Source organism: Tursiops truncatus, chromosome 2 (assembly GCF_011762595.2).
Source record: "Tursiops truncatus isolate mTurTru1 chromosome 2, mTurTru1.mat.Y, whole genome shotgun sequence".
In the NCBI taxonomy this organism is placed as follows: domain Eukaryota; kingdom Metazoa; phylum Chordata; class Mammalia; order Artiodactyla; family Delphinidae; genus Tursiops; species Tursiops truncatus.
Genome location: NC_047035.1, coordinates 85,267,977 through 85,293,288, shown reverse-complemented (window position 1 = coordinate 85,293,288; position 25,312 = coordinate 85,267,977). Strand labels below are relative to the sequence as shown.

Below are 25,312 nucleotides of genomic sequence, written 5' to 3'. Positions count from 1 at the left end.
GCGCATTCTCTGCGTAGTGATCAAATGCAGGAACTTATCTGGGTAATTAGCCATAGTTTGGATTTGCTAGCTTTTTGGTCCATATGTTAGAGAGCCTTGCCCTAGATATTAACTAAAATTCTGATCTGTCTTATACCAAATTGCCCTAAGTATTGGATTGGCCAAAAAGTTTGTTCAGGTTTTTCTGTAGCATCTTATGGAAAAACCCGAACTTATGGCTCAGTTAACATATAGTTGCAGGTTACCTCAGTACGTGTGACTGTTTGCTGGGCATTCAGTGAACAGGTATTTACTGAACACCTTTTGATACCAGGTACTGTTCTAGACTCTGAGGCTACAACAATGAACTGTATGTTTTAGCATCGTTTTTTTTTTTTTTTTTTTTGAGGAAATGCATTATCTAATCCATTTATATCCACAAGTAATGATCTGAACTGTGCTTGACTTTAGAGTCGGAAGTATATTGGTGTCTTTGAGGGCCATACCTCCAAAGTGAACTGCCTCCTGGTTACTCAGACCTCTGGGAAGAATGCTGCCCTTTACACTGGTTCCAGTGATCACACCATTCGCTGCTATAATGTTAAGGTAAGTGGGTCCAGCAAAATCAAACGTGATAATATTGAAACACTTTGACTGTATTTACTGTGTAGAGTGGAGACACTGAGACAGATACTACATTCTGTTCACTTTCTTGCTTCTGAACTTACTCCAGTACCCTGTATAGCCTTTGGAAGAAATGAGGCTTAGATCTAAACCATGTTTTCTGTTTCTCTCCACCAGTATCTTTTCACTTACTACTATTAATAATATACCTCCTTTGTTCTTTTCAACAATTACTCTTGATTTTTATTTTCGCATCATATGCCAAAATTAATACTAGAGAGAAAACAAAATGTTTAAATTTTTTAAACCTGAAAACATAGAAGTAGATATCTCCTCTGAGAAAGAATTTTCTAAATGTATTGTAAGAAATGAAGGAAAATCATTTGCATTAAATATATATATTATAGGACTTCCCTGGTGGCACAGTGGTTAAGAATCCACCTGCCAGGGCTTCCCTGGTGGCACAGTGGTTGGGAGTCCGCCTGCCGATGCAGGGGACGCGGGTTCGTGCCCTGGTCCGCGAGGATCCCACATGCCGCGGAGCGGCTGGGCCCGTGAGCCATGGTCGCTGGGCCTGCGCGTCCGGAGCCTGTGCTCCGCAACGGGAGAGGCCGCAGCAGTGAGAGGCCCGCGTACCGCAAAAAAAAAAAATAAATAAAAAATAAAAAAAAAATAAAAAAAAAATAAAAAAGAATCCACCTGCCAATGCAGGGGACACGGGTTTGATCCGTGGTCTGGGAAGATCCCCCATGCTGCAGAGCAACTAATCCTGTGCACCACAACTACTGAGCCTGTGCTCTAGAGCCCGTGAGCCACAACTACTGAGCCCACGTGCCACAACTACTGAAGCCCATGCTCCTAGAGCCCATGCTCCACAACAAGAGAAGCCACCACAGTGAGAAGCCTGCGCACCGCAAAGAAGAGTAGCCCCCGCTCACCGCAACTAGAGAAAGCCCGTGCACAGCAGCAAAGACCCAATACAGCCAAAATTAAATAAATTAAAAAAATAAATATATACACACATATATTCTTTAAAAGATTTGATTATTTAAGACAAAATTTATAATACCAAAGATTAGGTTTTTAACATATATAGATGGAATGTGTGGTAACAGGAACACAAAGGAAAGGGAGGATGGAATTGTGCTGGTGCAAGGTTCTTGTATTTTATTGGGGATAAGTCAGTTTTACTTTGAACTAGATGGTTACAATTTAAAGAGGTAATCTCCAGAAGGCTGGCTCACAGCTTCAGTGTGCGTCAGATAGACCTGGAGAGCTTGTTAAAACACACATTATTGGACCCCACTCCCAGAGCTTCTGATTCAGTAGGCTTGGGATAGGGCCCAAGAATTTACATTTCTAACATGTGATACTGATGCTACTGGTGTAGGGGCCACACTCTGAGAACAGCTGCCCTGGAGCAACCACTAAAAGAATAAAGCAAAGAAAGACAGCTAAAAAATTTAATAGAGGAATTAAAATGGCATACTAAAAAACACTTGTTTAATGCAAAACAAGGCAGAAATGGGGGAACAGAGAAATAAAAATGAGACAAATAGAAAGCAAATTGGAGTCTAAATCTAGCCATATTTAATAATTATATTAAATGTGAATTAACACTAAAATCAAAAGGCAGAGATTGACTAGCTAAAGAACAAACATCAAAATCTGTGCTGTCTACAAGACACACCTTTTAAATTCAGACACAAGTAGGTTGAATTAAAAGAATGGAAAAAAATGTACTATGCAAATAATAACAAAAAGAGCTAGAGTGATTATGTTACTATCAGGCAAATAGACTTTAAGACAAGGAATACTACTGAGACAAGGGTGGCATTCCATAATGATAAAAATGTCAATATGGCAGGAAGATAGAACAATTAGAAATATATGTACGTAATAACAGCACCAAAATATGTAAAGTAATACTGATAGAACTACAGAGGAGAAATAGACAAATCCACAATTACAGTTGAAGACTTCAACACCTCTCTCAATACTTGATAGAGTACTGGACAGAAAATCATCAAGGATGTAGAAGAACTGGACAATACCATTAACAAACAAGATCTAATTAATATTTATAGTTAAAAAAAATTAACATTCATAGACTCTGCCACCCGAAACAGCAGCATACACATTCTTTCCAAGTGCATATGGAGCATTCACCCGTATAGACCATTGCTGGGTCATCAGATAAGTCTTAGTCTTATTGAGAATCTTAATTAAAAGGATTGAAATCATTTAGAGTATGTTCTCCAACCACAGTAGAGTTAGAAATCAATAACAGAAAGAAATCCACCAAAAAAAAAAGAGAAAGAAATCTTGGAAGTCCGCAAGTAAGGGGTAATGAAATAGCATACTTCTAAGTTACCCATGATTCAAAGAAGAAGTCACAAAGGAAATTAGAAAATATCTTGAACTAAATGAAAATGAGCATCCAGCGTAACATTTGTAGGATAGCTAACGCGTTGCTGAGGGGGAAATTTCTAGTTTTAAATGCTTATATTAGAAAAAAAAGAAAGTTTAAAATCAATTATCTGAGTTTGTAAGAAAATAGAAAAAGAAGAAAAAGTTAAACCCGAAATAGATATATAAAGGAAATAATAAAGAGCAGAATGGAAACCACCAATTTATAAAACTGACACACAATAGGGAAAAATCAGTGAGACCAGAAGACTAGTTTTTTGAAAAGATAAATTAAAAAAAAACTTTTAGCTAAATTGATCAAAACAAAGAGAAGCCACAAATTTCAAATATCCTGAATGTAAGAAGGAACCTCATAACAGCGTTATTAATCAATACATCCATCAACTGATAAATGGATAAATGTGGTATATAAAAAGTGGAATAATGCTAGCAACAAAAAGGAATAAACTATTCATACATGTAGCAACATGGATGGATCTCAAAAACATCATGCTAGGGGAAAGAAGTCATATGTAAAAGACTACATACTGAATGTTCTCTTAATATGGCATTCTAAAAGAGGCAAAACTATCAGAGTTGCCTGGGGTGGCAGTGGGGACTGACTGAAAGAGGGTACGAGGTAACTTTTTAGAGTGCTAGAAATGTTCTGAAAGTTGATTGTGGTAATGGTTGCATAACTGCATACTTTACTAAACTTAATGAAACGTATATCTAACATGGTGAATTTTATTATATGGAAGTAATACTTAAGTCTGTTGAAAATTGTAAACAGATTTTGGCAAGAAATCGTCTTAGGTAAAAAGAGGGAAAAATAGTTGTAACAGGACAGGATAAACACAGGGTTAATATCATATGTTGTAAGGAGCTTACACCTTTGAGAAGAGAAATAGTAAAATCCCTACACATAAATTGAAAGACAGAAATTCTTTAAAAAGAGAATATACAAGTAACTATTTGAAAATAACAGTCTTGTCAATAAATGGAAGTTAAAACAGAAGTTCAGTACCATTTTGACTTATAAAATTAACAGAAACTTTTAAAAGATTTTTCAATGTTTTTAAGGGTTCTAACCCGCAGTAGTATTTGGCATAGTGGGACTGTATGTTAGTGAAAAAAATTCTTAGTTTTTGAAATTGAGGTGTAACTTTATATAGTAAAGTACATAAATTTTAAGTATACAGCTTGATGAATTTTTACATAGATACACATTTCTTTAACCACCACCAAGATCGAAACACAGATCATTTTCATCCCCCTGAAGCTTCCCTCATACACCTTGCACTCACCACCCCCAGCCAAAGAAAACCATTGTTCTGATTTCTGTTATTATAGATTATATTTGTCTGTGCTTGAACTTCATAATAAACCATACTGGATGTATTCTTTCACATTAGCTTTAGCTCGCTATAATGTCTGAAATTCATCTTTATTGTTGCATGCACCAATAGTTTTTTTATTACGGCAACGTATTCCATTTCTCCTATAAAATTACAAAATGATCTCACATGGATGGGTTAGCCAGAGGCAACATATATCTTATCATTTGAGCATATTCACTGTCTTTTCCTTTATTTTACAATTGCATATGCAGCATTTATATTTGTAATTTTATGCAGGGAAAGTAATTTAAAAGACTGACTCTTTCAGGTATGAAAGAAGGTTGGAAGAGATCAAAGACTTGGATAGTCTACAGCTTTTATCATCCAACCCATAGGTTGTCCCATCCTACTTATAGGATGGGACAAGCAGGTCCTACTTATAACTGTCTTGATTTTAATGTCTGTATCCAGACCTCTTTAAAAAGCTAAACTTGGGCCTTTAGTCACTTAGTATCATTCAACAGCATTCAGTCTTGAGCACTTACTATGTAACTGGCCCTGTTCTAGGTTCTAGGTAAGTAGATTTTATCAGTATAACCCAGTTCTGGAAATTCATGGAAATAGTTTCTTGAAGGTCAGCTCAAACTGTGTTTGTATAACCTGGATATGCATCAGAATTATGAAGGAAATTTTTAAAAACACATATTCCAGGGCCTGAATTAGAATCTCAGGGACTGGGGTGAAGCTTGGGGTTCTATATATTTTCAGAGCTTCTTGGGTAATTGTAGACCAGCTAACCTGATACTGGTTTGAAGGAGGCATTTGGGAGCTATTAAAATAGAGAATCAGTTGCAGGAAAGCACATATTTGATTAATGCAATTATCAGATATACAACTATAATCTTTATTTTCCTTTTTAAGTGTCAAGTGCAGCTTTAACTTTATCTTTGGCTACTTAATTTAAGAGGCTAGAACCCAATCCATAGTGCCCTTTGAAGAATTTCTACATTCCAAATTAGAAACATAGGTAACATTAGAAGTTACATTTGTTTACTATATTACCTACAGCTTGAGGGTATTTGGCTACATATTTCAAAGCAGAAAACAGTCTAAGATAGTCTTCTACAAAATAGAGGACGCTACATTTTCTTCCTCATAAAAAATCATTTCACACTATTCTCAGGAGGATTGTTTTCACATCTTATTTGCCTTTAATCTCTGCTGATCAGGTGTTGTGTGCTTTTATCAGACTCGAGAGTGTGTGGAGCAGTTACAGCTGGAAGACCGGGTTCTCTGCCTCCACAGTAGGTGGCGAATTCTCTATGCAGGACTGGCAAATGGCACTGTGGTCACCTTCAACATAAAGGTTAGTGGTTGGGGAGAGAAGGCTGAATTCCCATGCCACTTGAAAATGGTGTGAGTGTGTGTGGGAAGAAGTTGAAGGCAGATGTTTTCCTGTTTTTGTGTGTGTTTGAGAAAGCAACAGAATTAGCTGCTACTCAAAAATTTATCTTCTGTTGTAAGTGAAACAAGATGCTGCATTCTGTCTGCTCAGGCCCAAGTGTGCCAGGACCAAAGTGTAACTCTACTAAATTAAACCAGGCCTGATGATTTGGGGCCAAATAATGAGTCATAGGTTAAACTAGTCTGTCTCATTTTAAGAATGACACCGTGAAATGAGCTTAAATTCCTTTGAGTATGACGTTGATGTGGTTTGGAACTGATTTAGGGTTTCATGAGGGTAGCTTGTTCTTGACTTGAACTAAGTCAAGGTTTGCCTTCGTGCCTGTGGGCCTCATTCTTTCCTGACCCAAATATAAATCCATTTGTTGAGCAAACCTTTATGGAGCACTATTACATGCTAGGTCTCAGGATAAGGCTTAGGAAATGAATACGGACCAGTTCTTAATGGCCCTGTGTGCTTTGTTAATGTAGTTGGACTTGTAAGCTTTAAAGTAAGAGAGACATGATCTAATTTGTATTTTAGAAAATGTCACTCTGGAGTTGAACAGGATGGAAAATACTGCTACTAGTAGAAGCTTGGAGACCATTTAGGAGGCTTTGTTATGGCAGCTGACATGAAAGATTAGACTAAGGTGAAGAGAAAATGGATAAAAGATGTAATTGGAGGTAGAAGTGATAGGTTTGGTTACTAGTTAGTTGTAGCATTCTATCCGGAGGCCATCTGGTCATCTTTTAACAGTGTGTTAGAATGTTACTGTGTTATGCCTTGTTACAGTATCATATGTTTAGTTAGTACCTATTATCTCTCCTTCTACCAGCTAGCTGGAACTACTTACAAGGAATGCAATAAAATATGTCGTGGTTTCTGCCTTTAAGAAGCTTAAAATCAAATTAGAAGAAACTAGCACATATATAATCAAGCGTCAGATTATTTGGTTCACTAGATATGAATAGATCACAGAAGGGTAATTAGTAAAGGTTTTTGCATTCTAAATGCAAAGTGCTAACAACGTAGATTAGATTTGGTTAGGGCAATAGAAATGAAGACAGAATAGATTTAAAATATTTTAAAGGATAAAACTTGATAATTACCCAGTTCTCTTCTATTTTGTGAGATTAAGGTAATCAAAGGTAGGTAGAAGTTTTGGGGCAAGATGATGACAAATTCAAATGGGAATGGTCTTTACTTTTATTTTTTTGAAATGGTCTTTAAATGGTTTAAAAGCCCCAGCAAAGATGGACTTTGAGACAGAGATTTGAGAGTTTCTGCAGAGAGATGAATTTTGAAGCCTTGTTAGGGCTGGACCTTTTCTGTTTTGCCCATACTCCTGGAACGCAGTGCTTTCTGGGGCTCAACAGAAAGCATGGGCTGTTTACCTGGGCCTTCCCGCCATTGGGCCCTGAACTCCATTGATCTACCTCCCCAGCATCTCAAGATGACTGAGATTGATGCTCAGCTCTGTAGGCTCCCAGCTGCTGCTCTTGCCTAGTTTCTAGGAGTTTTATCTCGTGCACTCACCTTAAACTACCTCTTTAGAGTTTTGGGGAAGTAGGAAACTTTATGAACAAGTTTGGTTTGGGAATGAGGGAAGCAAGTCTAAAATCTGAGGTAAAGGAATGTTTGGGAATTCAGGATGTGACCATGCCACTCTGACTGATACAAAGGCTTCTGTAGTTTAACTTAACTGATGTCATGAGAGATAGACATAGAACCAGAAGTCAGAAGAAGGTCAGAATAACAGAAAGGTGGAGAATGAGAGACTCAGATTGTCTAAGAAGGTAGTTCTCAAAGAGAATTTTGGAAACAATCATGGCATAGTGCATAAATTTTGGATGACAAAAAAACAGTGAGAGTTCTTGGGTCTGTGGAAAGTGTATTCAAATATGAAAAAAAGGTTTATCATTCATTATCATTAACTTAAGGGAAGTGAGAGAGGGCATAAAAGAACCAAATTCTAATTATGATCAGGATAGTGCGGGTCAAAGGTAGAAATGAGTTTATAATGTAAGACTGTCCCCACTAGAATCAGGAAGGAAGGAGTCATGAATGCGGAGTGTTGGAATAGGAATGGCAGAGGTTGGGGAGTTAGGGATAGGGAGTAGATATGAGAACTTACTGGTGTTAGAATTTAGAGTTTGTATCAAGGTAGTGATTTGGGTTAGTTGATGTTGAGTTTTTCCAACTAAGTTGCTTTTACTTCATATAATGGTGGTGTATTTTTCAGAACAACAAACGACTTGAAATCTTTGAATGCCATGGCCCTCGGGCTGTCAGCTGTCTTGCCACAGCTCAGGAAGGTGCCCGAAAGCTGCTGGTTGTGGGGTCTTATGACTGTACCATTAGTGTGCGTGATGCACGGAATGGACTGCTCCTTAGAACTCTGGAGGGCCACAGCAAAACCATTCTCTGCATGAAGGCAAGTATAGTGCAGAAAATAGGAGTTCATTGTCTGGTACAAATAGAAGGGTTTGAATGAAATTTACCATGTTGTCTAATGCCTTATTTAGAATACAGATTACTATCCTTTTTTATTTTCTTTTTTTAAAAAATTTATTTATTTATTTATGGCTGTGTTGGGTCTTCGTTGCTGCGCACGGGCTTTCTCTAGTTGCAGTGAGTGCGAGCTACTCTTCCTTGTGGTGCGCAGGCTTCTCATTGCGGTGGCTTCTCTTGTTGCGGAGTACGGGCTCTAGGTGTGCGGGCTTCAGTAGTTGCGGCACGTGGGCTCTAGAACGCAGGCTCAGTAGTTGTGGCGCACAGGCTTAGTTGCTCCGCAGCATGTGGGATCTTCCTGGACGAGGGCTCGAACCCATGTCCCCTGCATTGGCAGGCGGATTCTTAACCACTGCGCCACCAGAGGAGTCCCTATGACCCTTTTCTTTAGGCTTGGATTACCACAGGACATACTGTTTTTTAATATATTAACCAAGAGACAAATAAAATTGTATCTTATTGTAGAACGTAGATATACTCGAATGCCCTTCTAGGCTGCTTCGTAATCATTCCGAAGAAGCAACAAACCCAGTAGTACATTGTCAATTCATCACAGTACTGGGTGGCAGCACATAAGTTTCAGTTCAGAAAATTTGTCTGAGAAACTTATTTCATACCTCGTTCATGCTCATCTCAAAATAGGGTGGGAAGTAGAATTTGCTAATGTGTATTACAAGTTAAAGGAAACTCAGAACGTTATATCGAATCTCATTAACTGAATTTTTTTTCTTTAAGGTGGTGAATGACCTTGTGTTCAGTGGCTCCAGTGATCAGTCAGTCCATGCCCACAACATTCACGTAAGCCATGTTGGTGTGAAGAAATCTTTAGTAGAATGATGATTGAAGCTTAAAGGATGCCTCAGACCTCTTGCAATTTAAATTAAGCCCTTTTTCTAGTGAAAGACTTAATAATAATCCCTGCGCATAAGCTCTTGGATAATATTAAGTACTGTAGAAATTCTGACCTCATCAAAATTCTTAGTGGGGAATAGACTCAAAATTTACGTAAGGTTTAGTTTGAATGCCTCATCTAAACATGAGATAAATTGAGCATCTGAGGCTCTAAGAAAGTAGATATGATACATAGTTTAAAATAGCACAAGTAAAAACAGCCAAGAGACTCTGCTCAGGTCATAGAGGCTGCTTTTGAAGCTCAGTTCTTAGTCTGTAAACCTGGGGGTTATCCAGCCTCAGGGACATGTCCAGATGCAATGAAATGATAAAAGTGAATATACTTCAAAAGCTATAAAATACATACACACATAGCTGTGGCCCTTCTCTTTCTGTGACTTGGGGTTCTCTCCATCAAGATACAGTGCAGGGCTTCCCTGGTGGTGCAGTGGTTAAGAATCCCCCTGCCAATGCAGGGGACATGGGTTCAAGCCCTGGGCCGGGAAGAGCCCACATGCCGCGGAGCAACTAAGCCCGTGCGCCACAGCTACTGAGCCTGCGCTCTAGAGCCTGTGAGCCACAACTACTGAAGCCCACGCACCTAGAGCCAGTGCTCCTCAACAAGAGAAGCCACAGCAATGAGAAGCCTGCTCACCACAATGAAGTGTAGCCCCCACTCGCCAAAACTAGTGAAAGCCTGCACGCGCAACAAAAACCCAACTCAGCCAAAAATAATAAATAAATTTATTTAAAAAAAGATACAGTGCATACATTTTGTAAAAGTAAAAAATGCTTGTGGGAGTGCTTCATCCGTTAAAATTAGTACAGCTACGTTTGTACAAGTAGTCTCAGAATTATGTCTTCTAGGATTACAGAATTATAAATCTCAAAAGTCGGAAGGAATCTTGAAGGTCAGTCTAGTGACTCTTATCTCTCTTCTGATGCAGACTGGTGAGCTTGTACGGATCTATAAAGGTCACAATCATGCAGTGACTGTGGTGAATATCCTAGGAAAAGTGATGGTGACTGCTTGCCTGGATAAATTTGTTCGTGTCTATGAATTACAGGTAGAATTTAGACCCAGTATTTTGCTTGAATGACTTGGGGAGACTGTCTATTTGGATTTGGTGTTGATTTTTCTATATGGAAAGGCTGGGGTGGAACTCAGGAATCTGAGTTCTTCACAAGTGCTATAGATGATTATGAAGTAGCTGGTCCTTGGAGGATGCTTTCAGAAACACTACTCTGAGATACCTGGTCAGGCTCACACGTGTTAAAAATTAAATGGTGGGCTTCCCTAGTGGCGCAGTGGTTAAGAATCTGCCTGCCAATGCAAGGGACACAGGTTCGAGCCCTGGCCCGGGAAGATCCCACATGCCACAGAGCAAGTAAGCCCGTGCGCCACAACTACTGAGCCTGAGCTCTAGAGCCTGAAAGCCACAACTACTGAGCCCACATGCCACAACTACTGAAGCCTGTACAACTAGAGCCAGTGCTCCACAACAAGAAAAGCAATGACAATGAGAAGCCCGCGCACTGCAACTAGGGAAAGCCCGTGCACAGCAACAAAGACCCAACACAGCCATAAATAAATAAATAAATAGATTTATTTTTTTAAAAAAATTAAATGGTGTCAAAAAAATTTAAATGGTTTATGGAGAGCAGCTGTAGTCTGTAACACCTGTCTGATTCTCTTTGTGTGCAATTTCAGGTTTGAGACTTTGACACTACACAGAAATTGGTTTTATTTTTTCCAGTTACCAGCTCTTCCCATGAGGAGAAGGAGTTGTTAGATTATGTTTCTGTTAACATGCTACTGGTACTTCAGCTTGGTACCTCAGGTGTAGTTTTAAACCTTTCAAAGGCCTTCAGGGACTATGCCTGTTAAACACAAGGTATAAATAACCTTAATTCTCTCTCTCTTTTTTTTTTTTCCCTCCACCCAAGTCGCATGATCGATTGCAAGTTTATGGAGGACACAAAGACATGATTATGTGTATGACCATCCATAAAAGTATGGTGAGTATAATTTGCTGTGCCACATATTTGTCTTTGAATGTGTTTACTAAAAATTGTACAAACTATTAATAATGTTACTACTTGTCACTTCCAAAAATGACTTCTGTTTTTGATATGCCTCATTACTGAATGTCTTTCTATCTCTTGGTATTATAATATTGAAAACCCAGTAATGCTGTTGAATATTCCTTTTTTTATTAAGAGCTAAAATAATTACAATACAAAATATAATACCACCATTAAATAGAAGGTAAATTTAAGATGTTTCCAAAAAAAAAAATTGAGTGGTGCTTTTTTCAGTGACATTATGATCTGGACAGTACATTGGAATAGAGTCAGGAGGTTTGGCCAGTGTGGCATAGTTATAGCAGACCTAAAAGTAGAAGCTAACTCATGTAACCCTGCTAATCCTTGATTTATTTTATTTTTAAATTTTGAGGTTGAACCAGAATGGATGTTTTTCAGACTTTAAGCAGTAGAACCTTTTGTTCCAATGAAATACAGATGCCTAATATGCAATGCCCAGTAGAAGCCAGAGCTACACCAGTTAAAGTATAAGTGGTGCCTCTGATCCCTGCCACTTCCGGTCTCAGCCACAATCCCAAGAGTGGCTCTCTAAGGAGCACAGCTTCAAAGTGTCCAGACTAGAAGATCTACAAGATACTTTCCCATTATGGTACTCTGGGGCTGGTTTGGGTTTAGGTTTAGGTTTTCTTGTTGTTGTAGCTGGTACCAGTAACTTTTGACTCTTATTTTGAGGATGATTGTAGTAGTTTTATTGTGTGTTGTTTTGGTCTGATGTGATAAACCTTTTTCTCTAGATTTATACTGGCTGTTATGATGGCAGTATTCAGGCCGTGAGGCTGAATCTGATGCAGAATTACCGCTGCTGGGTAAGGAGTGAAACTGTTCTTGTCACCAGACTTAGATGTTGCACAACCCCAGGCCAATTTATAGATCTTCATTATCATCGGTTTAGCATTTTTATATTGAGCGTCTACTTTTGCCTTCCGCTGTAGGACAAATAAGCTTATTTTTTAAAAACTACATAAAATGCTTCCATACTTCTGTAATGAAAAGTCTAATCTTAGGATTAGATATAAAGCATATTTGAGTATCCACTCAAAGTTTATCTCTTTTGTGTTTTTTATTTTGTTTTATTACTCTATTGATACATGCCTACAAAAACATCAACAGTACAGAAGTGTGTGAAAGAAAAGTATAAGTGCTTATTTTCATGACCTGCCCACAATACTTTACCCATTCCTCAGGCATTACATGTATAGTTTGGTTTGTTCCTCATTGGTTTTTGAGGAATAGGCAGATAAAAATTTGCATGTTTGAAGTTTTAAACCTCAGTTTACTAGGCTAAATTGCGTGGTTTTTATTTTTGGGTGGGAGCTGGTGATTAACCCTCAAAACTTTCATACTGTTTCTTATAAGCCTTAATTTGTTTCATCAGTTCTAATAGTTAGTTGTGACCAGAGAAAAGTTGATGGCACTGAATTTTTTTTCCCCTAAACCCTGACCTCCTTTTTCAGCATTGATGAAATGAACTGGATGCTCTCCATTTTAAAATTTGATTTTGGGTTTGTCTCTGGCCTAATTACTTTTCAGCTTTTTACACATCACTATCTTTGATTTTTAGTCTTCTCAGTGAAGACAAGCAAAATCTAGTACAACAGGCTCCAGAATATACAAATAGACTTAACTTATCTAGAGAAACGAGGAAAATACCTTCTGGTTTTAAAGCTGGGGGGTTGGAATAGTGCTTACAGAGGAGAAACTCAAATTTGCATTACTTTTTAGAAATGAACATGTTAGAATGAGAATCATAGGATTTCTTACAAGCCTGTAGGGGAAAAAAGCCAAGACAAAGAGTCTTTATGCTTTCTGACTAACAATTGAAACATAGCCACATTTATAATACAGTAAAAAAAAAAAAAGGTATCACAAGACTTGATTCAAGTAATAAAAATTGTTAGTAAAGTCAGGCTTCCTTGGCAGTTTTCTACAAGTTTTTCCACAAATGTAGTTTTCTTTATCAGACATTTGTATTTTCAAGTTTACAAGTCAACAGTTCTTAGAATTGTTAAAAATAACCCTTTAAGTATTGCAGGAAAGCTCTTTGCCTTTCTTAAATAAATGGACTAAGAAACTCATTTTATGATGGCACGATAAAGCATAAGTATGGTTTAAATTGAATTTTATGTAACTTGTCAGTCAGTATTTGCTAACAGCTTCCTTATCTAATGACGTAATGGCTGCCTTAGTGCTTTGCCTTCTCAAAATATTGCACTGTCAAAAGACTTCCCAGTCTTTTCAAGTTTCTCATTAAATTGATGATTCATTTGGTTACCTTTCGCTTTGTTGAATTTCCTAGCCAAGAATAAATTAAAGAATAGGGGCTTACTTACAGGATGCAAGTGAGGAATATTCTCATTGCATGTTTCCCATGCTCTTTATAACTTACCTTTTCATTCTGTTTCTCTCCAGTGGCACGGTTGCTCTCTGATATTTGGCGTTATAGATCATTTAAAACAACATTTGCTGACTGACCATACAAATCCGAACTTTCAAACTCTGAAATGTCGCTGGAAGAACTGTGATGCTTTTTTTACTGCTAGGAAAGGATCCAAACAGGTACATCAGTGGGATTTGAGGTCAACCTGGGGTCATTTGACTGCTCATAGCAGGGTTCAGTAAACCTTTTTTGCCTTATTAGAATGTTCACAATTGCAATAAACAGGGAGAGTGTAGGCATTTTTCTTTTTATTACTATCCAGGGATTTGGTGTATAGCTTAATGAGGTTTCAAATGAAGAACAGGTAGTTTTTGAGAAAGAGCCTAAAGAGAATGTTTTCACATGTTTCCAGTCCAGTAACTGAACCTAGAGGTTTATTACAGTGCTCTTGTTAAGAACTCATCTTTAAGTGCGCAGTTCCATGTAAATTAGAGTACTGGGTCCTAACTGCCTTTCATGTATGGATCTTAAAATGTACCTGTGAAGCTCCCTGGCTTTGACTTTCTCTTGTCCTCCTACCATCCTTTCTCTCATGGGCCCTTTTCCCTTTATTCCTAGGATGCTGCAGGACACATTGAACGACATGCTGAGGATGACAGCAAAATTGATTCATGAAGTTTTTTGCCTCCCATGTTGGGAAGTCTTTAGTTGAACTAATTTCACATCAGCCCCTTACACAGGCCAGTGTCTTCCCTTCCCTAGTGAATCAGGGAAGGAGAGAGTGGTTACTAGCCAGGCTTACCACTAGCATAAGTCTGGGCAGCTCTATGGGGTGATAGGTTACACTTCTAAGTTCTTGCTGAAGGTCTGTCAGATTTAAACAGATTTTTAAGGAACCATACTCTTCTGGGACAGCATGGCATATAGTAATTTATGCTACTGGTGTTCTCCAGATGATTATTAAAATACAGATCTTAATTGGCTACCCGGTTTGACCCTAATCATATGTATATTTTATTGATTTCAGTCGGTGATTGTTAGTTTCTGTTCTTATGATGGTTTAAACCTATAGGCAGGCATTTAAGTACAAATTTGTCCAGTGCTAGATTTTTAGGATCAGTTTTAACTTCTCCTTAATTATTACAATCAGTTAATTGTAACAGCTGGATATTTAAATTGGAAGCAAATAGTTCCCTTTCTTAACAATTATGTACAGTGTGTTTCAGTATGCTCTTTGTAGATAGACAGAGCTGGCTTTAAATGCTAAAGGGATACACAATAGGTTTTTAACAGTTAAAGTAACTGCTCTGCTGATTATATTTTAGGAACTCAGGCAGCAAATCACATAATGACAAGTCCTTACAGACAGTACTTCCTATTGAACTTCTGCAGATTTTGATAGAGTGCTCAGTTCAAGGCAGTGCATAGACCTAATGTCTGCTTGGAAATCTCACTGTTAGACCTGGGCACTCACTGCAGGTATTGGCAGGCTGTTCGAACTGGAGGTATAACCTTTATCTCTCTTTCCAGCTTCTGACTCTCCAGGCGGGCTGTGGGTTTGAAACCTTTTCATTTACTTCATTGCCAAACCCCACTCTTCTATTCTCTGGCTGTGCCTAGACTGACAGTAGCCATCATATACTTCCTCTGGGTTCACAGGGTACTTTCCACCCACCCGCAGTACCCAAATGGGGGAGTCAGGATAAAGCATCTGAATATAGTTTTCAAGGCCTCAGGCAGGCTTCTTAAAGACCAATGTCTTGCCTTCATCTCCCCACTAGCTGGGAAGGGTGGAGTAGGATGAAGGGAAAGACCCTACCTGTCCATTGAGAGCAGCCAAATGAACAAAGCCTTCATGAGACTGCTTTGTTTTTGGATTTTCTCTGGACTCTTAAGAGAAGCCATGGAGGCGTTGCTTTCCAGCCTTTTGTTTCTAGATTCTCAAAACTCCGAAAGTTTCTACAGAGAGAGAGAGGAAAAGGGAGAAGAGCCCAGCGCCACATACCAAGCTTCAGATGTGATGCCTATTCTTTCCTAGGACTGCAGAGCATCCAGGTTTATCTCCACCCATCTTAGTGCACACACTTCTACTCACATGTCTTCACTCAGGCTCTGGGGCAGGGGGACTTCCCCAGGGGTTCATGGATAGGTTTCAAGAGGGTATCCAAACCCCCTGGAATTGTGTGTAAGACTAAGTAGGTGTTTTTTTCCAGGGAAGCCTCCAGTGGTTCTCACTGGATCCAAAAAAAACATTAAGAACTAATCTAGGAGCTACATCTAGATAATGAATGGCTCCACAAGCTGTTTACTTCTGTCCTTATGAATGGCAGAACTCTTGTGTTGACCACACTATTGAGATTTGCATGATACTTGAGAGAGAACAGAGAAGATCCTGTTGCATAAAGTTTATGTGTGCTGTTTCTGTCTGAGAGCAAGCATTCCCATCTCTCACCCCATTTCCTGTACAGGTGACCAGAGAAGCTAAGCTGTTCTGTGGGTTTGGGAATGGTGATTCCCAGGAAAGTACGTTTGGATTTATTGCTAAACCTAGCATTTTCCTTTGGGCTGTAGTGAACCCACATTTCCGCGTTGGCTGGGCAGTGTGCTGAGGAAGTCTTGCATACTCTGTTGCGTAGGTGCCCTTCTGTCCTGCCTGAGGACATGTCTGAAAAGATGAGAGTGGTGGAGCCTCCGTACAGCTAGAAGGGGGTATATGAGGTGTTGGGCAGTCATGGGGAACTGTAGGTATGAACAGACTGATAGAATCAGTAAAAACTGATTTGATTTTAACTTTCACAGAATCGCGCACAGTCTGTCTGCCTTTATGTGTGCAGTTGTGGATGTTCTTTGTACATGTGTATGCGCGTGGGCACCTATACTTGTAATACTTTCTCTCATTTCACAAGAATTTTCTTTGAAGCCGTGGCAATAATGTTTTTGTTTCAAGAATGCATAAAATTCGTTTAACACCAGGTTAGTATATTGCCCTCAATGCACTGTTGTAGCCACCTGTTTAGAAATAAAGGCACCATAAGCATCTTGACTGCTTATGGTTGTACGTTATGACTTTTAAGTGTCTTGAAAGGTATGCAAAAGTCTTGTTTTAAGTCTTCTACAACGTGTTGGCTGATTCTGGCCTTCTGTTCCCCCTCAGAGTAGAGCAGTGGCTCAGGGATTTGTGTTGGCTCTGATATTTAGTACTTAGTTGAGGAAGGCAATTATTACATGACCTGACAAAACACAACTCGTTTCTTATAAGGAATTGGAGGCCATTTTTAGAATGTTGTTTTTAATCACTCGTGTTCACCTCTGACAGCTAGAAGACAAGAGAACCATAGCATAAATGCTTTTGTGCGCATATGCTCGGGTTTTAATGGCAGTTTATTCTGATGACATATCAGTCACTTCAAGTTTTATCCTGAAGTTTTTAATCAGGTTCAAAATTTTGGTATACGGCTCTACTCAGTATAAAGCAGTTAAACACAGTACAAAGTTATCTTGATCTGATGTTACTTGAATTTGAGAGAACGTCATTGCTATTACACTTCTGCTTTTGTGGAGAATTTTTTTTCTGCCTCAGAAGAGTTAGCAGTTGAGTGTTGAGCTCCTGACCTATCTATAATTTATAGGCAACATCACTGCCATTTAAGTGGTTATTTGCCTAACAAAGGGTTTTTTGTTTTTTTTTCTTTTTGGTAGATTATACAGTGCACAACTTTAGTGACTAGGTATGTGGATGATTTGGTGGGAGTAGGTGTACAAAACTTAGCGGAATGGTATGGTATATTTTATGGAAGAGAATTCATTGGAGGGGAAATGAAAGTATATTGTGAAGTGGGATTTAAACAGCATGTACCCTCTGGTTTGCAATTTATATACGCTGTCTTATAAATTTTGTTCCTGTTACCTAAAGGAGAACTCCTAAAACTGTTAAGAAGGCCATGCCTGTCACATTGTTAAAACAGTGATTTTATCCCTGCCCCAAATCATCAGATTCCTCAGGATTTCAGAGAAGCTGTCTAATGGTTAGAATTAGAAGTTGTGGTAGAGATGATTTGGGTTATACTGAGTTCCATATACAAGTGGATGTGAAATCCTGATTAAACCAAACCTACTGCTTACCAGACAATAACCTCTAACCTCACCTCCAACCCCCAAGTATGTGGCCTTGCTGGGTCACATGGTGACTAACGTTTCCCAGATTTCCTCTAAATTCAAGGTAGTAGCCCAACTGAATTGGGGGAGGAGGGAGTCAAGGAGGAAAGGCTGTTGAAGATCTTCCTCCTACTCAAGAGAAATATATGCCCTAGAGCTGTGCCAGCACCCTTGGTGTCTGATTTTTTTTTTTTAATTGAATATGGGTTAGAAGAATGAAATCAGATGACACTTGACTGCAAAAATGTTTATAAGCAAATAGCTTTAGCCTTCTTACATTTTGGTATAAAGCTGCGAACTTCCTAACTTTGTAAAGCAAGATATAAAGCAAATATAAGGGGAAAATAAAGTACTTTTACTAATTGTTTATTTTTGTTACCTTATCTGCATATTCATATTCACAGCCAAACCCTTCTCTTCCACATTGATATAGAGAACAAGAAGGAAATGGGGTAGAAAATGAAAGATGGTTGTAGATATGCCACAGATCATGGTCCAGATAAGCTCGGCGGACCGCTACATATAAGGATTTGTTCAAGGTCATACAGTAGGTCAATATTAGTGGAGGAACTAGGATTAAAAACTTTATCTCTGCTCCATTACACTCAGGTAACTGGCCCCTCTGGTTATAGGTGACCCATTTTGTCTTGATCTAGACACCAACAGCTATTCCCCTTCCTTTCCTCATGTGTCTTGGAAAGTATTTGACTGATTCCTGTGCTCAAGAAATAACAAAAGCCATGATTAAAGCGGGGTTTAGGATTTATTTGTGTATGTGTGTATTTTCCATTGCTGTGTTCTGAAACTACGGCTCTCTATACGTGATGGGTAAGATTGGAGCTACTCATCCCTGCTGTGGCTGACATCTAAATGTGAGAAAACAAAACACGATCAAGCCAGCTATACAGGTGCCTTTATTTAGATCAACTTTTTTTCAAAATGCAACCAAACTTATGAGTCAGATAACCCAAAGTGTCCAACCCTCTTCCGCCGAGCTAGTTTACTCTGGAGCAGGCCCATCCTGAAACAGTCAGGCAGAACCAAATGCTCATTGGGCTGCTGTCCCGGGACTGGGAGAATATAAAGGTGATAGAGGGCTCTAGCACCAGGAAGTGTTGAGTGCCACTGGCAAATGCTTCTGCGAACAGCCGAGGGCAAGCTAAAGGGAGTGTTTGCTTCAGAGCTGAGGCCACTCAGACTCCAAGCAAAGCTGTCACTGGGCCATGGCTAGCTGAGGCAAACAGAGACACTTGCCTCCATGTGGCACAGGGACAGAGTTGTTCTCCCTTCCCCATTCCTTAACTAAAGGGTGAGGCTGGGCATGACAGATGGACAGATACCCTGAGGCTGAGAAGGAAGTGAGTAGAGGAGGAACAAGACCGATGAGGTGCCTGGAGGTCTGCTGAGGGTGCAGCTACTGTGTCCTTTGAGGTAAGTGGCTCTAGCTCTGTTGGGTGAAATTGAAATCCTGAGTGATCCTGCATGGCCTTGGATGAGGCCAGCTTGGTTCAGGCATACATGGTGAGCTGCAGCCACTGAAAGAGGAAGTCCCAAGATCAGAATGCAAACAAGAAAAGGGAGCCCAGCCCTAGGGATCTAACGGGGTAGAGGAAAGGGACAGCCCCCAGCATGCCAGACACTGGGAAGATTTTCTGAGAAGCAGCGGTGTACTGCATCCTTCCCACAGATCTCTCCTAGAAGGTACATATTTTCCACCATAAAGTCATTGTAGAACTGAGGCCTCCCTGGAGCCTTCCCCGAGTCCTCGTTCCCGATGAGCCACATCCTGCTGAGCCGTGAGCTTCCCTTTATGTCCCTTTCCCATCCCATCCCTCCACCACCATTGGGAAGTGAGGAGTGCATAGTGTGTCCAGTCTTCCTCATGGATTCCTCTACCTCGAATTTTAAGGTACAGGGGGATTGTACGGCTTCTATTAGGCTTTACCTCTAGAACGTTGAGTTTGATGATACCGTCACCATCCTTGTCAAATGCATTAAAAGCTCCTGTGTGGAAGAACGCACAGGCCAGAGGCCAGTTAAAGGCTCAGTCCCCCTCCACTGCTCTACCTTTTCTTAACTGTGTGCTAAGTGCTGCTCTTCAGCACAAAAATCTACCAGGCAGAGTACCACCCGTAACCCTCCCTTTGCCATCCCATTCTGAGCCTGAAGAGGCCCTTCACCTTTGTTCAATCTGAATACAGTAGATTGGGATTTGTCCAAGGTCATACAGTAGGTCAGTTAGTGGAGATTCCCGCCACCACAGCTGTCGCTGCAGGAGAGGGGGCAGGAGGGGCAAAGAGAGCAAAAGGGTAGCTGTCCACTTACTGAACATGCCCTCCAGCCTGAGGAGGCAGCAGATGAAGCTGTCGAGGTCAATGTTCATGGACCTGTCTGCATAGCGCATGGTGATGATGTCGTAGAGCTGGTTGTTGAGGTGGAAGCCTGTGGGGGGAGCACAGGAGAGATGGGGTAGGCTTGGAGCCCTTAGGCCTGTGTGCTATCTCCCCTGCCTCCTGGTCACTCTGGGGCCTGGGAGAGGAAAGCGAGAAGCCCTCTCTCATTCCTTTCTCTAGTAGGGCCCAAGTGGCCCCATCCTCCCCTCCCATTCCTGCTCCCACCGGCTCCAGTCCGCATCCTGGCCACCCCCTTTCTTCCCCACACCTGCGTCATTGACTGCATTTCGCATCTCGTAGCTGTTGATGGTGCCGGATTGGTCTGTGTCATAGTGCTTGAAAATTTTCTGGCAATAGAAAATTTGAGGACAGGGGTCGCACACTGAATCTCTGAATCAGTCCCTTCTCACTCCCACCTTCGTTCTCTCATCCCACCTGCCAGGCCTTAATCTTCTTCCAGAGGTGATGGAACTCTTGCAGGTTCAGTCTCCCAGAGCCGTCTGTCTGGAGGAAGGAAGTCAGGGCTACAGGGCACATAGCAAAATCCCCCTGGTTGGGGAGAGGGCTTTCTAGGCGGCTGTGCAGGGAAAGTAGCCCCATAGGAGAGCTTTGCCCAGGATATCCCACTCTGCCCTGTCCTGGTATTTAACACCCCCCTCTATGCTTCCTGAGTCAAAATTAATGCCTGCTCTATAACCCAGGGAACCTTTCTCCTAAGGACCACTTTCGTTAGGGCCCCAGACAGAATCCTAGGCTGGAGGTTAAGAGCAGGGGCCAATGTTCTTCCCAACTGTACCTCCTCCAACAGCCCCTTTCAGACCAGCAGCCAGGAGGTTCTAACTCAGGGCCTCCTTAAATGTTTCCTCGGGCATGAATTTGAGCCCCGCTGCTTGACTGGGCCCCCCCCACCCCATTTGTTGCCCTAGCCCCCAGAGGCTGCTCAGGGGCTGATGACAGAGGCTTGGGAAGGGGTGGCAGGAAGGATACGTCCATGAGAGCAATCATGCTACGGCAGGACTCCAGCGTGAAGCCTTGTGTCTTCAGATCCTTATCTGGGAGGTATGGAGAAGAGTGAGGAGCTGCTTTCAGATAACTGGACACACACTGCCCCCACCACCCACCTGTTTCTCACAGAGTTTGAGCCACTCACGTTTGTTCACAACTCTGTTAAGGATATTCTTGAGCTCATCTGCACAGATCTCCATGTCCTGAGGAGGTAGGGAGAAGAAAGTCATGGTTCAAAAGTACAGCAACTGATGGAGCCCGGGCTTTGCAGAACAAATCCCGGCTGTCCATGGTTGTAAAGTCCCTGTCCGGGCTATTCTGTCGTGGGGAAGCAGGGGCTCTTCTGAGGAAGACACACTGCAGCCTCAGCTGTCCAGACTGCAGTGGGCAGCTCAGAGCCACCCAGTGGGTGTGTTGGTCAAAAACTCGAGGACTTCACTTGTGGATTTCTGCGCTACACTCATACACCCTGTTTCCACCAAAAGCCAAAATGACCTCTACTGAACCATAATGAAATAACTGGCAAATTGAGCAATTAAGGAGAGGAGTGTCTGTGGGAGTCGGGGTTGGAGGTACTCACGTCGCCTGCTATCTGCCTGAAAATGTTCCCAAATTGCTGCTGTTCCTCACTTTCCTGGTCAGCGCTGCTGGGCTCTGACTATGGAAGCACAAAGGAAAACTGGTTGGTGAGGACCAGGGAGATGGACAGACCCGAGAGGAAAGTTCCTCTGGACTGAAGGAGCCAGGTGCCTAAAACAGGCCTAGGTGGCAGCAGGAGCTGGATACAGGGCAAATGCTCTTCTTTCTCAGCTGAACCTGGTGATCTGGAGTGAGGATCGTCTAGGCCCAGGTGAGCCTTCACTCCATACCCCCGCAGCTCAGACATTCTAACCAGAGGAGGTATATTAGCTCTGCAATCATGTAGACAGCCCTCTTGGTCCTCTCCCCCCATCCCCACCTGCTAGAGCCCCCTCCACTGTTTTGAGCCTGACCATCCCAACCAAACCAGCCCCAGCAGGACAGAGGGGGCCAGACCAATCTGATAGCTCCAGCTGCCTCTGTCATCAAGGCCAAATCTTCAGAGGACCCTCCTCCCCTCCCCACTCCGTTGGGCACTACAGGATAGAGATAGCCCTGGATTTATCTGTGGACTTTTGCCTCTTAGTCTATAACCTCCTGTAAGCTTTATATGACCACCTCTCCCCCATCTAACACCGTCCCCTGAGCTCTGGAGGACTCCATTTCTGGTGTCATCCCCCTTTTCCACTACTATTCTTTATCCTCCTCATTGTTAATGACACCAGGAAACAGGAGTTGTTCCATCTCAAGCTGCTTCTGTCTTAGGCTTTGCATCCCTCTCTCTTTCCTGGCTGGATGGGCTCCAGCGGGGAGGCTCGGCCTGTCCTTCCCAGGCCTAGGACCAGCTTGGTGTGGCAGCCAACCCCAAGACATTCACCCAAGCAGCATCCCAGATTTTAGGAGAACTTGATGAGAGAAAAGGTCAGTGGGACAAAGCCAAACCTCTAGATGTTAAAGGGACACCCCACCCCTGTGGCCCCTCCAACCCCCATGCACCCCAAGAGGGTAGACCTCAGTTGTGTGTTGGCTACCCCATTCATGCACATGCTCGGAAACCTGTGGGGATTTCGCTTGCTTATCAGGGCTTGTTTTGTCTTTGCCCTCCTCTGATTCCTGGTCCACACCCAGCTCCTTGTTGCTGTTTGCTCTGTCTGATACGAAGATGATAGGCTGGAGAGAGGAGGGAAGTAGGGAGGGGGCAGGAAGGAGACAGGGATTACTGGCTGAGCGGGCACAAGGAGGCAACCTCCCTCCTGGACCAGCTTTGTCCAGTGGAGAGGGAAAGAGCAGAGTTGGGAGTTCCTGAACCTCCGTTCAACCTCCATCTCTGCCACTAACAAGCTGTGTGACTTGGGGAAAGATGCTAAGTCTCTCTGGACTTGCAGTTCCTTATCTCCTCATGGTAGAATTATGAGGATTAAGCAAGGTAGTTACTGCACGTGAAAATGCTAAGAATGCTAAAAGCAGCATGATCTAGTGCAGTGATTTTCAAGTATTTTGTAGATTTTTTTTTTTTCAAATGGAAGCCCTGTTCAAATTAAATTTCCCCAGAAGTCATTAAAAACAGAGCTTCTCTGCTTGATGAAGAAGGCAGAGCTCTTTTCCCTCAGCATCCCCACATCACCGTGGCAGCTACTGAGGCACCTCCAAGGAGCCTCTAGGACTCGGCAGAGGACACATTGAAAAAAGGACTCTGATTAATGGCATGGTCAGTGAGTGAGGTCAGAACACTTGGCTGGCGTCCCAGCCATACCCCTCACATCTGAGAAATATCCTCTGGACTTGGTTTACTCATCCATTAATGGGGATGATAAAACCTGCTTTGCCTTTCTCATTGGGCTCTTATGGGGATCACATGGGATACTGAATGTAAAATTGTATTGCAAAAACATTTAAGATGCTACACAAATATAAGGGGTATTTGCCAGACATGCTCATGCAAGTGAGGAGGATATAAAAGGGTGGAGAGCAGCTGCCATGCTGTGCCAGTACTGGTTGGTGTATACATCCCACAAGGAAAGCCAGAAGAGAAAGGCTAGGCTGATGGCTGCAGGGCAGAGAGCAAGGGGGCAATCAGAGTCTCTCAGAGCAGAAATGGAACCTGACCGCTGAGTCCCCATTTGCCTTTCCATACTGTTTGTCTGGGACAGCACAAATGGACAGACCTATGGAAAGAGCTTCCCTGGCTTTGGCTCCCAGCAGGCCCCAAGTACCTTGACTTGCTCTGCCTTCCAAGCAAAGGGTCTTGCTCAAGTAACTGATGGTTGTAGGGAATCGCAGAGCAAGTGGGGCTCACAGTCTGAGGCGGGGATGTGTGCCCATGGATATGGTGTGGCCATGGGGCACCCCTGCCAGGCACACATCTTGGGGCCCACGTGTGGGTCTGGGCAACACAGGCAATAGAGTATAAGGGGCCTGCACCAGAGAGCTGAGGGCAAGAAACATGGGTTTCGGAGCAGACAAATACAATTTCCAGTTCCATTAGTTGTGTGTCCTTAGGCAAGTACTTCTGAGTCTTTATCCTCATCTATAAAAGGGGAATCATAACAGCACCTACCTTGTAGATACTGTTGTAATGAAAACAATGTATATTTTACCCCCAGCACAGGGCCTTAATATGCAGTGTTAGGTGCTTAGGTGCTTGAGGAATCTCAGCTCTGGTCTGCATCAGCACCAGTGCTCGGAGGACCCCTATGACGGATCCTTCCAGACGCTGTCATGAACACTAACACCAAACCTTGTCTGATAGCCTATGGCTACTGCTCCGTGGGCTTGAGGATGCCCAAAGGTCAGTCATTTCTGGATGGCACTCTGGGTGGTCAAACCAGAATTCTAAAAGGGGCACCGTTATTGTGGGCACTACCACCCTGAAGGCTATGGGGAGGTTATGGGGTGAATGGAGCAAGGATGAGGTTGTAATCTCGAGCTCCAAAACCACACAAGGGAAACAGTGACCTTGGTCTCAGATGGAAGCTTTCATCTGAGGCCCCTGAGATGCTCTTAGCACACATGGTCACCTTTAGTGATGGTGTTCTTACAGCAAAGTGGTCTTAACCAGGACACCCGGGAGGGACTATTCCTTAAGACCCCAGGAGGGGAAGCTGCCCAGGTAGCTCTCCTCATTTCTCCCCTTTAAAGCAGTCACGTTGAGCAGCTCCTCTGGGGCTGTGCCAGTGAAGCTTCTCTTCCCCTTTCCCCTTTGCCGTCTGGACACGCACAGCAAGCAGAGTCCATCAGGGCCTATGACTTAGGGGGGCTTAGTTCAGAGAGAGAGGTCACTGTCTAGGAGGGGATTTGCAACAGGCTTCACCTGGAACAAGAGCCCTGGCAGTGACAGCCCCTCTGGGCGTCCTCACCGCCCCTTCCGCAGAAAGCTAAGAAAAAAGGAGGAGTGGGGAGCAGGCAGGGAAATAGAGGGGGGAGAAGGAGCCGTCCTGTCTGCTGAGCAGGCAGCTGGCATCACAAGGCCCTCACTCTGCATGGAAATCCTCACACA

At 42.2% G+C, this 25,312-nt stretch overlaps 2 protein-coding genes across 10 annotated transcripts in view; one reads left to right on the top strand and one right to left on the bottom strand.

Moving 5' to 3' along the window:
- The window catches only part of ZNF106 (zinc finger protein 106), a 62,247-nt gene extending 44,041 nt beyond the window's left edge, over positions 1 to 18,206 (top strand). For 4 of the 5 annotated variants that reach the window (XM_019935334.3, XM_073800803.1, XM_019935332.3 and 1 more), the window contains 9 exons: positions 451 to 585; positions 5,602 to 5,718; positions 8,042 to 8,233; positions 9,046 to 9,108; positions 10,149 to 10,268; positions 11,149 to 11,220; positions 12,042 to 12,113; positions 13,717 to 13,863; positions 14,303 to 18,206. In XM_019935334.3, coding sequence (XP_019790893.1) covers positions 451 to 585; positions 5,602 to 5,718; positions 8,042 to 8,233; positions 9,046 to 9,108; positions 10,149 to 10,268; positions 11,149 to 11,220; positions 12,042 to 12,113; positions 13,717 to 13,863; positions 14,303 to 14,359 — 975 coding nt within the window. In that variant the 3' untranslated portion in view covers positions 14,360 to 18,206. The remainder of the gene's footprint in view (positions 1 to 450; positions 586 to 5,601; positions 5,719 to 8,041; positions 8,234 to 9,045; positions 9,109 to 10,148; positions 10,269 to 11,148; positions 11,221 to 12,041; positions 12,114 to 13,716; positions 13,864 to 14,302) is intronic. The other variant, XM_073800802.1, reaches the window with a different exon arrangement.
- A 510-nt stretch (positions 18,207 to 18,716) lies between these two features.
- Positions 18,717 to 25,312, bottom strand: part of CAPN3 (calpain 3) — a 48,229-nt gene continuing 41,633 nt past the window's right edge. For 3 of the 5 annotated variants that reach the window (XM_033851547.2, XM_033851549.2, XM_073800814.1), the window contains 8 exons: positions 21,818 to 21,895; positions 21,383 to 21,440; positions 21,220 to 21,284; positions 20,668 to 20,736; positions 20,501 to 20,579; positions 20,165 to 20,281; positions 19,785 to 19,843; positions 18,717 to 19,374 (listed from right to left, as the gene is read on the bottom strand). In XM_033851547.2, coding sequence (XP_033707438.1) covers positions 19,348 to 19,374; positions 19,785 to 19,843; positions 20,165 to 20,281; positions 20,501 to 20,579; positions 20,668 to 20,736; positions 21,220 to 21,284; positions 21,383 to 21,440; positions 21,818 to 21,895 — 552 coding nt within the window. In that variant the 3' untranslated portion in view covers positions 18,717 to 19,347. Of the gene's footprint in view, positions 19,375 to 19,784; positions 19,844 to 20,164; positions 20,282 to 20,500; positions 20,580 to 20,667; positions 20,737 to 21,219; positions 21,285 to 21,382; positions 21,441 to 21,817; positions 21,896 to 22,872; positions 22,987 to 25,312 lie in introns of all 5 variants that reach the window. The other 2 variants (XM_033851548.2, XM_073800815.1) reach the window with 1 other exon arrangement.